The sequence below is a fragment of the Cherax quadricarinatus genome, chromosome 32 (assembly GCF_038502225.1).
Source record: "Cherax quadricarinatus isolate ZL_2023a chromosome 32, ASM3850222v1, whole genome shotgun sequence".
Taxonomy (NCBI): Eukaryota; Metazoa; Arthropoda; class Malacostraca; order Decapoda; family Parastacidae; genus Cherax; species Cherax quadricarinatus.
Genome location: NC_091323.1, coordinates 30,005,099 through 30,021,763, shown reverse-complemented (window position 1 = coordinate 30,021,763; position 16,665 = coordinate 30,005,099). Strand labels below are relative to the sequence as shown.

The following is a 16,665-nucleotide window of genomic DNA, read 5'->3' as shown; positions in this document are numbered from 1 at the left end:
TATATATATATATATATATATATATATATATATATATATAGATATAGATATATATATATATATATATATATATATATATATATAGATATAGATATAGATATAGATATATATATATATATATATATATATATATATATATATATATATATATATATAGATATATGCATATATATATTTATATATAAAATATGGATATAGATATAGATATAGATATATATATATATATATATATATATATATATATATATATATATATATATATATATATATATATATATATATATATATATATATATGCTGGTCAAAGAAACACGGGTTAAATAGCAGTGGTGTAATAAAGGTGGATATGTTTTGTAGGTAGACGCTGTCTGGACCTCGACGCCATTGTGGAAGCTTCCAGCAAGTTACCTCGTCTCGACTCTTGTCTTAAATCATCGTCTGTAGTTCAAGATGGCTTATGCTGACAGCACGAATAGGTATGTTAGTAATTCAACAATTATTATTGAGGTGAGCGCTAATCCCGTAGTTGTCATGCATCGTCTCTTGGAATGTAATTATGTTCGACTCGCAATAAAAAGGCAGCTCAAATTCCTTGACAAAAAAATCAGTATTATACTAACTTGGATGTATATGTTTTGGTGGTGTGTGCTGCATATGCATGTCTGTCTTAGATGTGTGTGCTGTATAACCATGCCTGTCTTGGATGTGTGTTTCACTGTTAAAAGCCTTTTTAATTCCACCAATTTATTTGGTGCTCCAGGAAGAAACTCCTGAAAATGGAGGAGGTGGCCAAAATATCTGCTGAACATAACCTCTCGCCATATGCGATCCTCTCACTACACTCCATGCCGGGAACTGATATTTATCAAATTCTGGATAGCATTGAAGCGCCCAGAGAGCTAACTCTGCTGGTGAATACATTGAAGGTATGTGCTTCACACTTGTATTTTGTTTACACTGCTGAATTTATAAGGGTCATTCCATGTCAAGTAAGTAGACCAATTTTGAAAATCTCCCCCAACTGACCATCTCCAGTTTCGATAAAAATTTTCCTTGAAGGTTGGCATATATATATCAAACTAACTTTGGGAAAATTTTACTTCATGATATGCAATAGTAGTAATATCATGGCCCTCAGTGAAGAAAGGTGAAAATTGCACCGACTCGCAGGGCACAACAATGTTCAGGGTATTGCTGTGGCAGATCTCGAAGAGTAAAGTTGTGTAAGTAGACATGCCTATACAACTTTTTGAGCTTATTTCAAAAATTGAGGTCCTAAAACTTATATGCTTTTACTTTTTTTACGATATGAAGCCAAAGTAGGTAAAAAAAATTGTCACATACAATTGAATCTTAAATTCAGCTGCCTATATCTCTAAAAGAAAACATTATTTTAGTATGCCAGTATTATAGCCAGCTACCCAAGTGGACATCGTCACAATCCTAAAATATCAGACTCCAGACGTTCTTAGTTCCTGTGTTAATGGTACCTAAAAATGCCCTTTGCCATTTTGAAGATCAATAGCAAAAAAGCAAAAGAAACAAATTTTCTTAACAACACCATTAGAAAGAGTAGATTCTAAACGACAAGATATCTATTTTCTGGATAGGCGATTTGCCCTTGAAGGAAGAAAACAGGTCTTAAGGTGATTTTTGACTTGCACAATGTTATAGTGAAAATAGGCATTTTTCAATTGCTCTTGTTATAGAGCAGTAACAGTTAGAACCTCGTATTTAAGTATCCTTATACAATTTTCGTTGGCGATTTCAGAAATTATCTGAATTGATAGGGACCAATATTTATTTTGCAAATTAAGCTTTAAGTTGTCAAGAAAAGTGCCATGACAATTGTGACGGCAGATTTTGACCTTGCAGATTTTCGACAAAACATTAATGTGAGAAAATTTTGTGAAAGATACTGATTTTATGCAGTTGGATCGTACATTGTTGCATGTTTCATTATGATATATTTGAATAAACTATATTAAAAGACTGCTTTTTATTTTTCTAGCGTAACATTTACTTGTATATTTGAGTTGTAATATTTATGCCCAAATTTTATGTTTGATGTTTATTTCAACCGAATGAGTGAAAAACAAAAAAAAAAAAATTGTGGGCAGACGAAATAAAATTGCAGTTTATCAGGTATGAAAATGAAACAAACCCAGGGCACATGGATCCGTGAGCAGTTGGACTAGCTGGCAATTCAACTAAGTGCCATTCTATGAAATTCTATGCAAGGAAAATAGGCTTCAAGTTTTTCAAGGATTTTGAAGCTGAAGACCAAGAATTGTTAAGCAAGCTCTCAGGTTTGAAGTTCAATAAGGAATCAAGAATTTGTTTGCAACACAGAGCTTTTTTTTTTTCTTAACAAATGTATGAGCATGAGGAAAGATACTGCTGTAATCCATTTTCAAAGGAAAATCACAGTATTAAGAACAGTCTGAAACTGATCAACTGCGGATAAGCTGAAAAAAAATATTAAAAAGACATAAGGCCAGGGCAAAAATGGTGCGTATCATGCCAGAAATAAAAATTCATGCATAAACATCTATGACAAAAAATGGTGGATTGCAAATATTTGTGAAATTTCTGATGAGCAGCATGATGCGCTGGTCCAGCTCAGTTATTCTATTGGCCAGCACTAAGTGATACCTGCTGGGTTCCAGAAGGTCATATTATTTCCAATATGTCAGCAACATCAATGGGACAACAATACTGCCTGTTGCCAGCAGCCATGTCCAGCATTGATGAGAAATTTTCTGTTGCCATAAATTAAACAGCTCTGGCTTGGGAACCAGAAAGAAGCCCAAATTCAGGCTTGGGATCTTGTGGCAAAGAAACCTAGTTTGAGGTTTGGGATCCTGTGGCCAAGAAACCTCATTTGAGGCTTGGGAACCTGTGGCAAAGAAACCCAGTTCGAGGCTTTGGATTATGTGGAAAAGAGACCCATCACCCGTGGCTGTTATTGCATGGCTATCGGACTTGACCCCTAGGCGATGGGATTGCCAGTTTTTTAAAAATTGGTAGTGGCATAGGCACCATGGACCAATGCAATATTAATGTTTTGTCGAAAATCATCAAGGTCAATATCTGCCATCACAGCTATCACGACACTTGACAACTTTAAGCTTAATTTGCAAAATAAAAATCGGTCCCTATCAGTTAAGGTAATATCTGAATTCGCCACCGAAAATTGTATAATAACACCTAAACACATGGTTCTAGCTATTGTTGATCTATAACAACAGCAACTGAAAAATGCCTGGTTTTCATTATAATGTTGCGCAAGCCAAAAATCCCTTTTTTAAGGTCTGTTTTCTCCATTCAAGGGCAAAACACCTATCCAGAAAATAGATATCTTGTAGTTTAGAAACTGTTCTTTCTAATGAAGTTTTTAAAACAATTTGTTATGCTACTGTTTTTGCTATTGGTCTTCAAAAATGGCCTAAAATTCACTGTGAGGGCATTTTTAGGTACGATTAACACAGGAACTAAGAACGTTTGGAGTCTTCTATTTTAGGATTGTGACAATGTCCACTTGGGTAGCTGGCTACAATAATGTCATACTAAAATAATGTTTTCCTTTAGCGATATTGGCAGCTGAATTCAAGATTCAAATTTACGTGAGATTTTTTTTTTTTGACTACTTTGGCTTCATACTGTGAAAAAAAGTAAAAGCATGCAAGTTTTAGGACTGCGATTTTTGAAAACAGCTCCTAAAGTTGTATCGGCATGTCTACTTAAATTTTACTCTTCTAGATCTGCCACAGCAATAACCTGAACATTGCTGATTGTGCTTCGGGTTGGTGAGATTTTCACCTGTCTCCACTCTGAGGGCCATAGCATTACAAATATTGGATATGATGAAGTAAAACTTTCCCAAAGTTGGTATGACATGTATGCCAACCTTCATGAAAATTTTATTGAATTGGAGTTGATCAGGTGGGGACCCATGACCCATAAGCTAGGTGTTCTTATCCTACCTCAGCTTATTTCAAGGCCCATTCTTATCTAAGGTACTATATTATGAACTTTCAGGGTACTATCATTACTAATCAAATAGAGGAGCATTAATTGCACATGTGTCCTTTTACCTAAGAATAAAATAATTGTCCAACGTATCAGTGGTAAGATAAGTTTGATGTAATAAACTGCTTTGAAGTGTATGTATTAGTTTTTTTGAAATGCAGTTTTAATGGCAAAGGCTGCTATAGATTCTGTAAATTAGAAATACTGCATAGGGAAGGCCAAGTACAAATGTCTTCTCTGGAGAAGCAGTTGGGTGAAAAGAGTCCTTATAATTTTGATATATTTAATAATGAGAATCACTGAACCCATAGGGGTCATACGGGCCCTGGGTAATGGGAGTCAGTCAGATTTGATCCAAGGAAGGGAAGAACAATTCCAGTTCATTGGATCAATAGCTCCTCACCAGTAGAGCCCTTTTAAAATAGGAATAAGTTGAATTTATTAAATGAAAATTTTGTCCAGTTCTTCACAATTTTTTAATTTGTGATTCAAAACAGATTTCCAGAAATGATTTAAAAGAACGCCTATTGAAATACGATGCTCATGTAAACAAAGCGTCATGGTGCGGCGAGGTTCTAGTGGTTGACAAAGTCCCGAGAGGTTTTGAGCTGGAAGCTGTCACTGAGCATCATGCTAGATACTTCATACCACAGGTAGATAACTTACAACCTCTTTCACGTCTTAACTTTGCAGTGGGTCTGAGTCTAACCATGACCTTTGCATTACACCTTGACTCATGAAATCGTAATAACACCATTTTGAACCCTGGCGAGTGAGTCATAAAACTCCAGTGGCTTACGCAGTGGCCAAGGGTCACTCGCCATGGGTTCAGACCCTACCCGTTCTATTTTTTTTACATTATATATTTTTTATGAAAATGTGCTAAACCCATGAACGTCATAAAGCTGACCTCTGTAGGCACAGGCTCTGGACAACACATTGATATGCAGAGCTTAGTATATTCAGTTCCACATTTTTTAATTCAGTCGCACTTTAGTCTTCTGTTCTTATAATTATGGATGCGTATCTTTGAATTATAGTAAGAAACTCGCTTATTCATATTTACATCGGATATTTTACATGCAGTTAGTCTCAGCTCCATTACTTTTTTTTTTAGTTTGAGACGTGGACGAAGATGACCAGGATGCACAGTACAATAGCTGTTGCAGACTGGTATTCCTCACTTAAAACTGAAAGAGATGAGTCACCAGATCTTACTGGAAACCCATATGGACTCTCTGCAGTCACTTGGAAAATATGCTTAGAGACGTTCAACCCTTTTTCTCAGCAAGAAGATCCACCAACCCAGCAAGAGGATCCTCCAACCCAGCAAGAGGCCCCTCCAACCCAGCAAGAGGATCTTCCAACCCAGCAAGAGAATCCTCCAACCCAGCAAGAGGCCCCTCCAACCCAGCAAGAGGATTCTCCAACCCAGCAAGAGGATCCTCCAACCCAGCAAGAGGATCCTCCAACCCAGCAAGAGGCCCCTCCAACCCAGCAAGAGGATCCTCCAGCCCAGCAAGAGGATCCTCCAACTCACCAAGACAATCCTCCAGCTCAGCTGCTTGCAACTCGGCAGAAGGTAAAATCTGCCAGACCAGCTGTGGTTGCAAGCAAGCGACAAAAGTATTTCCCAGGTGCAAAGGCGCAGCATATTATATTACAAGAATTAATGCAGGGTGTGTATGCACCCAAAGATTTAATAAAAAAAGCCAGATCAGGGACACTAACGATGAAGGCGGAATTATATCTTAGAAGAATAAATAGAAACAGACAGTGGGTAAAATATAGAAATTTAATTAAAAGGATTGTACATGTTAGGTTTTTACAGTATCAGGAGGCGCAAGATTATTTGCTGAACTTGCAACACAATAGGGATGTGAGAATTCCAGAATATCCTGAATCAGCAGCTCCAAAACAATCTCCACCTTCCTCGCATCAAGGACCTGATAGTTACTGCATGTTCTATGGATGTCAGGTTAGTTATTCTGCAATTATTTTATTGCTAAGTCACCATACAAATAAATGGGTAGTCATTATTAATGTGGTAGTTTTCCTCCAAGGAATTGGAGCAACCCTCGCATTCCTCAACTCTACCTGATTACTCACCATCCTTCCTGTTTTCCAGGCCTTGAATGTGTTTCCAAAAATTTTATAATTCAAAACTATATGTACTCACCAGAAATGGATCTACATTTTCTTTCCTCTATCCTTCCCTATTCCATTTCCTTCCATTGCACTGTAACATTATTTGCCTCTTATTAAAGTTTGTGGGTGAGTCACCTGACATGAGGTTATTGTATGAACTAAATATCTGTTTTACTGGGAAGTTCTGAAGGTTTTTCTTTTGGTCATTATGCAAAATAATGTTATAAAATGTTTGTTAAATGGGGGATGCGTATACAAAAATGTCATCTCTTGGTGCACATTCTATGCTCAATTACATTTTACATTTAGGTGGCTTGTATATTGTTGGTAAAAACTATTCAAGTGAGAGTATACTAATTAAAAGTTTCTTCGCAGGGCCCTTCAGGAATGATTCCAGTCTTGGTCCTGGCACCTGAGGAGGGCGACTGTGTGTTGGATTTGTGCGCTGCTGCTGGGCACAACTCCATTCTCATAGGTCTGTCGTAAACCAATCTGTTTTTAACGTATACATCCTCATATTGGTAAGAATGCTCTTACCCTAGTGTAACCCTTCATTATCATTCACTAAATAACATAAAAACCTAGTCAAGAACTCTTTTTTTTTCAATTGTACTGTGGATATGCATTCATTTGCAAGGCCTCTTGAATTTTACAGGGATGTTGCTGAAGAACGAGGGAATGTTGGTAAGCAACCTCTTGGTAAAAGCGGACGAAACTACCCTGCAAAATAACCTCCATCGATGTGCAGTATCTTGTTCCATTGTAACACATTTTGATCTCCAAGACTTTCCCAAGGTAAGCTGTACGATCTCTTAAGGGTGTTAGAAAGGAGTGCATGGAGCCAGGTGGGTTTTAATATTTTTCTTACTGTTGGAGTGTGAACAGGATAACTTGTGAAGGGATTCAGGAAAACCGGTTATCCAGACTTGCGTCCTGGAGGTCGATGGGGCAGTAGAGGCATTCTGAAGGAGGGATGGGAATGGTGCAGTCAGAGGGTAATCTGATTATGATATCACACTTCTGGAAACACAGCATTTGAGTGAATGTGTTTTCTTTGGGTCACCCTGCCTTGGCAGGAGATACCATTAAGTTAAACAACAGGTTTGCTAAAGTGTATAATATTTATAGAGTATTTAGAGTAAGTGCATGCTACTCTGATTTGCCTTTTTAGTTTATTTTGCTTAGTATTTGTTTGCAGGTATCTTAACTGTTTTTAGTACTAATTTGTAACTTGTGGTTTCAACTTTGAGAATCATTTTATAGGATGCTTCTATACATTTTTACTTTACACATTTCCTTTGATTCAGATATCACACCATTATTACGTATTCCAATTTTGATTTGATGTATTCTATAAACAGGCTATTCTTGAAGGATATCACCTTGATGCCAAACACTACTGCAAGAACTGACTGTCAGACTAGAATTTTGTATTTCTAAAACATATTGAGTTTTTCTTAAAAGCTCGTATTTCTTTAATATATAATCATGGGAAAATGAAGCACCTGTAAAATTTCAGGCCATGGACAATTCCTTCAGTCACGTATTAGTGGATGCACCTTGCTCAGGCATAGGCAGCGTCACTAAGATTGAGAGGGAGAACTACAAGCCAAATGGTAAGGAAGAAATAAGGGAATGTTCGTCATTGCAAAAATTCCTCTTACTCAGGGGTATCGACTCCTTGAAGAGAGGCGGGTTTATCGTGTACTCCACCTCATCTCTTTTGGTAAGCTTAATGATTCTTTTATTAAACAACTGTTGGAGAAATAATTTTCAAGCCTGTTATACTGTATTTTACTATTTGTGCATTCATTTGTATCATTAAAACTATTTGAGTATGCGCTCCTGGAAGTGGGAACTACAATGCCTGCAGTTTAAAGGAAGGGTTTGGGATATTTGCTGTTTAGAGTGAATTGTCGTATCTGCGTGCCTCTGCAAAGAGTGAGAGTGTAAGTGATTTTTTTTTTTTTTTTTGGGGGGGGGGGTCACCCTGCATTGGTGAAAGACGACCAGCACGTTAAAAAAAAAGTGCAGTATTGCACTGTCTGTACCTTTGCTTTTTTCAACACGGCTGTCTTCCACCGAGGCAAGGTGACCCAAAAAAGAAACTTACACCATCATTCACACATAATTAATCATTGTCTTTGCAGAGGCACCCAGATACGACAGTTTAGATGTCACTCCAATCAGCCAATATCCTAAATCCCTCCTTTAAAGTGTAGGCATTGTACTTCCCACCTCCAGGACCCAAGTCCGGCTAACCGGTTTCCCTGAATCCCTTCACAAAATATTACCCTCCTCACACTCCAACATCTCGTCAAGTCCCAAAAATCATTCGTCTCCAATCACCCCTAACACGCTCACACATGCCTGCTGCTTGTCCAAGCCCCTTGCACACAAAACCTCTTTTACCCCCTCCCTCCCTTCTTTCCTAGGACGACCCCTACCCCTCCTCACCTCCACTACAGATTTATACAACCTCGAAGTCATTCTATTTTTCTCCACCCTCTCTAAATGACCAAACCACCTCAACAACCCCTCTTCAGCCCTCTGAATAATACTTTTAGTAACTCCACACCTCCTAATTTCCACAGTACGAATTCTCTGCATAATTACATCACACATTGCCCTTAGACACGACATCTCCACTGCCTCCAGCCTCCTCGCTGCGCCATTCACAACCCGTGCTTCACACCCATATAAGAGTGTTAGTACCACTATGCTCTTGTACATTCCCTTCTTTGCCTCCATGAATAAGGTTTTTTGTCTCCACAGATACCTCAGTACACCACTCACCTGTTTTTCTTAAATTCTATGGTTAACCTCGTCCTTCTTAAACCTATCTGCTGACAAATCTACCCCTAAATATCTGAACACGTTCACTTCTTCCATACTCCCCCCCCCTCCAAAGTAATATCTAATTTTTCTTTACCTAACTCGTTTGATGCCCTCATCACCTTAATCTTATCTATGTTCACTTTCAGGTTTTTTCCTTTACACACCCTCCCAAACTTATCAGCCAACCTTTGCAATTTCTCTTTAGACTCTCCCAAAAGCACAGTATCATCATTTTGTATTTGATTCCCCATAATTTAATCCCACCCCTCTCCCCAACGCCCTAACATTTACTTCTTTTACAACCCCCATTTGTAATTATGTTAAACAACTATAGTGACATTACACATCCCTGTCTAAGGCCTACTTTTACTGGAAAGTAATCTCCCCCTCTCCTGCACACGGTAACCTGAGCCTCACTATTCTCATAAAATCTCTTTACAGCATTTAGTAACTTATTACCTATTCCCTACACTTGCAACATCTACCTGGCGAGGGTAGAAACATTGGGCGTGTTTCTTTACACCGATTGTCTATATTCCACATCATGAAAATGGGTACCTGGGTGTTAGTCGACTGGTGTGGGTCGCATCCTGGAACAAAATTGACCTAATTTACCCGAAATGCTCTGCATAACAAGCGGTTTTCTATATAGATGTATGTCATTGCTGTCAGCTAGGCCTCTATACCTTGTACATGTACTTGTAGAAATAAAGATGATATGATATGATGATATTGCTCCCCTATCCAATGCCTTTTCTAAATCCATACATGCAGTGAAAACTTCCCTACCTTTATCTAAATATTGTTTACTTATATGCTTTAATGTAAACACTTGATGTACACATCCCCTACCCATTTCTAAAGCCTCCTTGTTCATCTACAATCCAGCTCTCCTCTTACCTTTAATTCTTTCAATAAAAACCCTACTATACACTTTACCAGGTATACTCAGTAAATTTATTCTATAATTTTTACAATCTCTTTTGTCCCCCTTCCCTCTATATGAAGGAACTGTACACGCTTTCTGCCAGTCCCTAGGTACCTTCCCCTCTTTCATACATTTATTGAATAAAAGTACCAATCACTCCAAAATTATATCCCCCCCTCCCCCGCTTTTAACATTTCATTGGTGATCCCATCAGTTCCAGTTGCATTACCCCCTTTCATTTTTCTTAATTAATGCCTTTGGCACCTATCGCACACTCACATCCCTCTATTCTTCACTCCTACAAGGATTTTATATTATATTCCCAAAAGGGATTTATATTAAATCAGTGACCATTTACTTTATTAATAAAAGACTGCTGAAGTCATTATAGTTATACAACATTGAAATCTGGACAAATTAAAAAATATCCCGGTCATTCATTCATTTTATCTCCTTATCCCTTCCACATAAATGTAATCCAGCTTCATAACAAGAGATTAAAGATCAGAAGTGAAAGTCATCCAAGCTAGTGTACCTGTCTGTGAGCTAACGTATACGCTGACAAACTAAATGTAATGCTACCTTTGAAAGATATTTACATTTTGTTCAAACTAAGCTTAAGTTCAGGTAAACCCTTTGTTAAAATCAGTTAGGTTTTTACTCTGCGAATAATTCAATCCTGAACTATTGGCAGTGTTTGTTCACATTGAACTCTTTTTCAATGCCAATATTTATGGTCTCTACTCAAAGGATGTAGTGTCTTTTTTCCCCAAAGGTGGATGAGAATGAAGAGGTGGTGCAGCATGCTCTGGAAAATAGAAATGTGATAATTGTTCCAGTATTTCTGCCATTTGGTGAACCTGGATTGCAAAACTACAGAAACATGCAGTGAGTATGGCTTCATCATTTCTTGCAGTTTTAGCTTTTCTACCAATAAGAGTGGATTAGGCGCCATTATTTTTATTGTATTTTTCTGTGTACCTGTCAAAAAATATGCATTACTTTATATATTTTGGAATAATTTCATTGTTTCATGATTTTCCTAAGTTTTGCTTGAAGCTAAATAAAGTTTACACAAAAATAATATTTGTATCGTGAAACCCATAATATTGTACTGTAAAATAATTTTTTTGCTGTGTAGCTAATAAAAATTGTATTATTCTAAGGTTTCATGAAAGCATGAACATGTGTGTTCGAGTTTACTCTCACGAGCACAATATCCAGGGATTCTTCATTGCCAAGATGAAACTGCTTGAGGAAAGTGAAGTAAAATTTTGACTGGCTGTATTTTATAGTGTGCTGGGAGACTGTGTTGAACATTGTGGAAACTAAGAAAACTTGCATGATTCTCACAGATACTACAAATGAAACTATTAGAAGAAAACATAAAAAGGAAAATCAGTTTTTAAATATTCCAAGTGAATGACATAATTTTATTTTTAAAAAAGATTAGTGTCAGATTTTATATGAAATTCGTTGAAACCATTGAAGATGTTGGACTATTTAGCCATTGGTCCCGTGAAACTCAGTTTTATTCAGTTTCTAGACTATTTTTTTTTTCAGATTTGAATTTATTTTGCTGCACTATAATCTGGTTAATATTGATATAAGGTAATGACCAAAATCAAAGAAGCACTGGAATTTCTTCATTGGTTGCCCTTCAGTAAAAGCGTTGGATAATTGATTTCTGTGAATATGGAACCCTGCAAATTTGTGCAGTAAAGATATACTCTAACTGATTTGGAACACCACTGGGCATTTATGTATATCAAATAATTTTTGTTTGAATTGTTATCCATATTCGCATTAGTTCACTAAGTTTTAAGGAATATACAATACTTTTTATCTTGTACAATCTTTCTTTCTCTCCATATTTTATTATTTATATTGTTTTAATTAGCTCTGAGTATGTTCTTTATTATTTAACCCACTAACATATAGCATTGGGTATAAATGCTGTATTGTATACTACGAATGACATTTTTCACAAACAACAAAAGTGGCTTTTGACCTACAGTGCAGGGAGGTTTGCAGGAATTGAAAGACATGCCAGGTATGCAGAACCCACTAATGGAAGTCGTACCCAAGAGTTGGGCCACTTCTATTGTCTCATAAAGTTTCACTGTCTCTCTGGAACATGGTATTATATAGCGCGGTTGTTTTTAGGAAGGGTGCCTTGGCGCTGGTGAAAACTGAGATGGATCAGTGAGCGTACAAGGTCACCACTACCTCGGTGGTAGACGGGCTGGTGTCTTAAAAAATTCCTTGATGTGCTTGCTTTATTTGCCAAGCTTTACAACTCTCCAATATTTAATGTAGACTCGTTGATTATTTGACTGACAACAATTTGCTACGTTAGATGTAACTCCCTCTCTACACTTACCTTTGTTGATCCTTTCTTCCCCCCTCATAGGTTCCTTGATGCTGGTGAGAGGCTCTTGATCTAGGGAACTGGATCTGTGCTCCAATCCCCTGAATGCCTACCATCTTTACTCCACAGGCGCTGTATTATCCCTACGGGTTTAGCGCTCTTTCATAATATCCTCTCCTCTACCTCTCCCTATACCATCTCTTTTTATCTTTGCATGTAGCTCTGAATGACGGTTAAGTTCTACAGTTTTACTTTTCTCTAATTTGTTTATATGTGCTGACCCTGCCCCTCAAGGAAGGTTCCTTGATGTTGGTGAGGGGCTCTTGATTTAGGGAATTGGATCTGTGCTCCAGTTCCCCGAATTAAGCCTGAATGCCTTCCACATCCCCCCCAGGCGCTGTATAATCCTCCGGGTTTAGCGCTTCCCCCTTGATTATAATAATAATAATGTGCTGACCCTGTTTGTACCAACAATTCACTTTATGCAACATAAATTCACTTATGTTAACACTAAAGCCCATTTAATTTTTTTAATCTCCCTAAATATCAATCTAAAATAGTTTATACTGACAGTTATAAAACCTGAATATGTTGGTGATTGGCTCTTGATCCAAGAAATCGGACTTATCCTTCCCTTCCCACCCTATGTAATACATGACCCCTATGGGTATAGCGCTTTTTCCTGATTAAAATAAAAAATAAAGATAAGAATAGAAATCAGAAAGAACACATATTTACACTTGAGGAATTCAATGAGCATATTTTGCTTAGCGCTTCTCCTGATTAAATATAATATGCCCTTGGAAATATAAACACAAATGCAGTATAATGTGATCCTTTATTGACAACGTTTCACAAACACAGTGGGCTTTTTCAAGTCACACACGGATCTACCTGGGGTTGGAAGGTACGAGAGTATTTATAGTCATGTTCAGAATGTTGAGGTCAGGTGGAGAATGCTGCATCTGATGATCTACCGGGTGGGGTTGTAGAGTCTTGGGTAGCTTGGCAGGGGTATTGGAGAAGTTGTAAACCTTCTGCAGTGTTCTATGTTCTTATGTGGGATAGCGATGAAGAAGTTTCTTGGCGAGTGGTTCAGCTATGTTATAGAAGCCATTGTTCTGGTTGAAATTGTTGGTTATAGAGATAAGCGATGATTCCAGGATTCTTCTGTATTGAGTGTTGTCTTCTGTGGCTATAAGTCTTGAGTTTCTGTAGTTAATTAAATGGTTGTGTGAATTGCGATGTTGTACACAGGCATTCCTTGTATCGTCAGTCCTGCTTGCATATTGGTGTTCTGAAATGCGTGTTTGGAGGTCTCTTGATGTTTCGCCCACATATAATTTGTTGCAGTCATTACAAGGGATTATGTATACCCCTGCAGAGGATGGAGGCTTGTCCTGTCTACTACTGGTGATGTCCTTGATGGTCGTGGTTGTGGAGGTAGATACTTGGAATGATGTTTTGGCAAAGATGTTGGAAACCTGTTTGGCAATGGAGTTGTTGGGGAGGACTATGTATCTCTTCTCGGCAGTGTCTTCTCTGGGTGTGTTGAAGATGTTTAATGCCCGCCGTCTGCAGTCTCTGATGAAGTGACGAGGATAGTGGAGTTTAGAAAATGCTTGTTCAATTATAGTGCATTCTTCCTCAAGGAACTCATTGCTGCAGATTCTGAGTGCACGTAGGAAGAAGCCTATAATCACACCACGTTTGGTTTTGGTGTCGTGGTGAGAGTAGAAGTGGAGAAGATCGTTTTGGTTGGTGGGTTTTCGATAGACTTTAAAACGAAGTTCGTGGTCAGCTTTGCAGAGCAGAACATCAAGGAAAGGAAGAGTGTTGTCGACTTCTTCTTCAAGTGTGAACTGGATTGAAGGCTCGACCTGGTTGAGCTTGTCTTGGAGAGCTTGAACGTTGAAGCGTTTAGGAGTTATGAGGAGAATGTCGTCAACATAACGGAGCCAGGTGACAGACGAAGGAATAATGGTGGAGAAACGTTCGGCTTCTAGATGTTCCATGTATAAGTTCGCCAGGACTGCACTGAGTGGCGAACCCATGGGTAGTCCAAAAGTCTGCTGAAAGAGGTGATTTTCGAAGGAAAAACACGTAAAGCCAACACATAGTTCAACAAGGTCGATGAAATCGCTGGCTGGAATGGGAAGATCAAGTGAATCGTCAATTTTCCTGCGCAAGAGATCGATGGCTTGTGTAGTAGGTACTTTGGTGAATAGGGAAGTCACGTCAAGGCTGGAAAGTTTCTTGTTCCTGATGTTGATGTTGCGAATGCGATTGAGAAGATCACCCGAGTGTTTAAGATGTGCTGGACTGATAGTGCCCAAGAGTTTAGAGAGGTGTTTGGCGAGAATTCCTGAGAGCTTGTGGGGAGCACTGCCTATTGCCGAGGATATGGGCCTCAGTGGGATACCAGGCACTATAATTGAACAAGCATTTTCTAAACTCCACTATCCTCGTCACTTCATCAGAGACTGCAGACGGCGGGCATTAAACATCTTCAACACACCCAGAGAAGACACTGCCGAGAAGAGATACATAGTCCTCCCCAACAACTCCATTGCCAAACAGGTTTCCAACATCTTTGTCAAAACATCATTCCAAGTATCTACCTCCACAACCACGACCATCAAGGACATCACCAGTAGTAGACAGGACAAGCCTCCATCCTCTGCAGGGGTATACATAATCCCTTGTAATGACTGCAACAAATTATATGTGGGCGAAACATCAAGAGACCTCCAAACACGCATTTCAGAACACCAATATGCAAGCAGGACTGACGATACAAGGAATGCCTGTGTACAACATCGCAATTCACACAACCATTTAATTAACTACAGAAACTCAAGACTTATAGCCACAGAAGACAACACTCAATACAGAAGAATCCTGGAATCATCGCTTATCTCTATAACCAACAATTTCAACCAGAACAATGGCTTCTATAACATAGCTGAACCACTCGCCAAGAAACTTCTTCATCGCTATCCCACATAAGAACATAGAACACTGCAGAAGGTCTACAACTTCTCCAATACCCCTGCCAAGCTACCCAAGACTCTACAACCCCACCCGGTAGATCATCAGATGCAGCATTCTCCACCTGACCTCAACATTCTGAACTATAAATACTCCCGTACCTTCCAACCCCAGGTAGATCCGTGTGTGACTTGAAAAAGCCCACTGTGTGGGTGAAACGTTGTCAATAAAGGATCACATTATACTGCATTTGTGTTTATATTTCCATTGTGTCGGTATTTTATACCATTTATTTCCATAATATGCCCTTCAATGGCGAATTTCGTATAGTTTTCAATTGCTGTTCCTGAAACTTTACTTCAAGGGGTTCATTGTCGCAGCGAAGAAGTCTTAATATGAGGAACTTCCTGCTGTTGGCCTAAAGAGTATTAGTAGGGACACCTCCCCTCATGGTAGGTTTTTTCATGCTGCTGAGGGCTCATGATCTAACGAATTGGACTTGTACTCTCCTTCCATGGACTGAACTTGATTGACTTCTATTCCCAGGGTGCTCTCTGACCCCCAGTGGGTTCAACCCTTGCCCTTAAATGAAATATCACATGACTCTTGATCTGAAAAATTGGACTGCCTCTCCCCATCCTCAGTTCGAATCTGAATACTCTCCCCCCTCAACCTTTCATTATCTTTTGGGGATATTTACCCCTCTTATGAGATCTTGCTACTAGACAAAAAGAAAAAGAATGACTACTGGCTCTATTCTAACGTAAATCCAGTCGATGGTTCTGTGGTGGTTGGGTAAGTCACCCAACTCGAAAACCAAATCATCTTAGGCTTAGTGTATGATGGAACATCAGGTGGACAACTGATGGACTTCTGATGTTGAAAATACTACCAGAGGTTGAAGGCAGGTTCAAGAATGGTAACTGTAGATTTTGTGTGTGTGTGTACTCACCTATTTGTGGTTGCAGAGGTCGAGACTCAGCTCCTGGTCCCGCCTCTTCACTGATCGCTACTAGGCCATCTCTCTCCCTGTTCTATGAGCTTTATCATACCTCGTCTTAAAGCTATGCATGGTTCCTGCCTCCACTACATCACTTGCCAGACTATTCCACTTCCTCACAACTCTATAACTGAAAAAATACTTCCTAACATCCCTTTCAGACTCATCTAGGTCTTCAACTTCCAATTGTGACCCTTTGTTTCTGTGTTCCATCTCTGAAACATCCTTTCTCTGTCCACCTTATCCATTCCTCGCAATATTTTGTATGTCGTTATCATGTCTCCCCTAACCCTCCTGTTCTTCAGTCATCATTTGTTGTCAGGCCGATTTCCCTTAACCTTTCTTCGTAGGACATTA

At 38.7% G+C, this 16,665-nt stretch overlaps 1 protein-coding gene across 2 annotated transcripts in view; it reads left to right on the top strand.

The window, feature by feature from the left end:
- LOC128690262 (uncharacterized) overlaps nt 1-11,685 on the top strand; it is a 176,536-nt gene extending 164,851 nt beyond the window's left edge. For both annotated transcript variants that reach the window (XM_070090579.1, XM_070090580.1), the window contains 9 exons: nt 358-476; nt 761-926; nt 4,530-4,685; nt 5,150-6,010; nt 6,556-6,655; nt 6,836-6,975; nt 7,700-7,906; nt 10,722-10,834; nt 11,113-11,685. In XM_070090579.1, the coding sequence (XP_069946680.1) occupies nt 451-476; nt 761-926; nt 4,530-4,685; nt 5,150-6,010; nt 6,556-6,655; nt 6,836-6,975; nt 7,700-7,906; nt 10,722-10,834; nt 11,113-11,224 (1,881 nt within the window). In that variant the 5' untranslated portion in view covers nt 358-450 and the 3' untranslated portion in view covers nt 11,225-11,685. The remainder of the gene's footprint in view (nt 1-357; nt 477-760; nt 927-4,529; nt 4,686-5,149; nt 6,011-6,555; nt 6,656-6,835; nt 6,976-7,699; nt 7,907-10,721; nt 10,835-11,112) is intronic.
- Nucleotides 11,686-16,665: the final 4,980 nt, after the last annotated feature.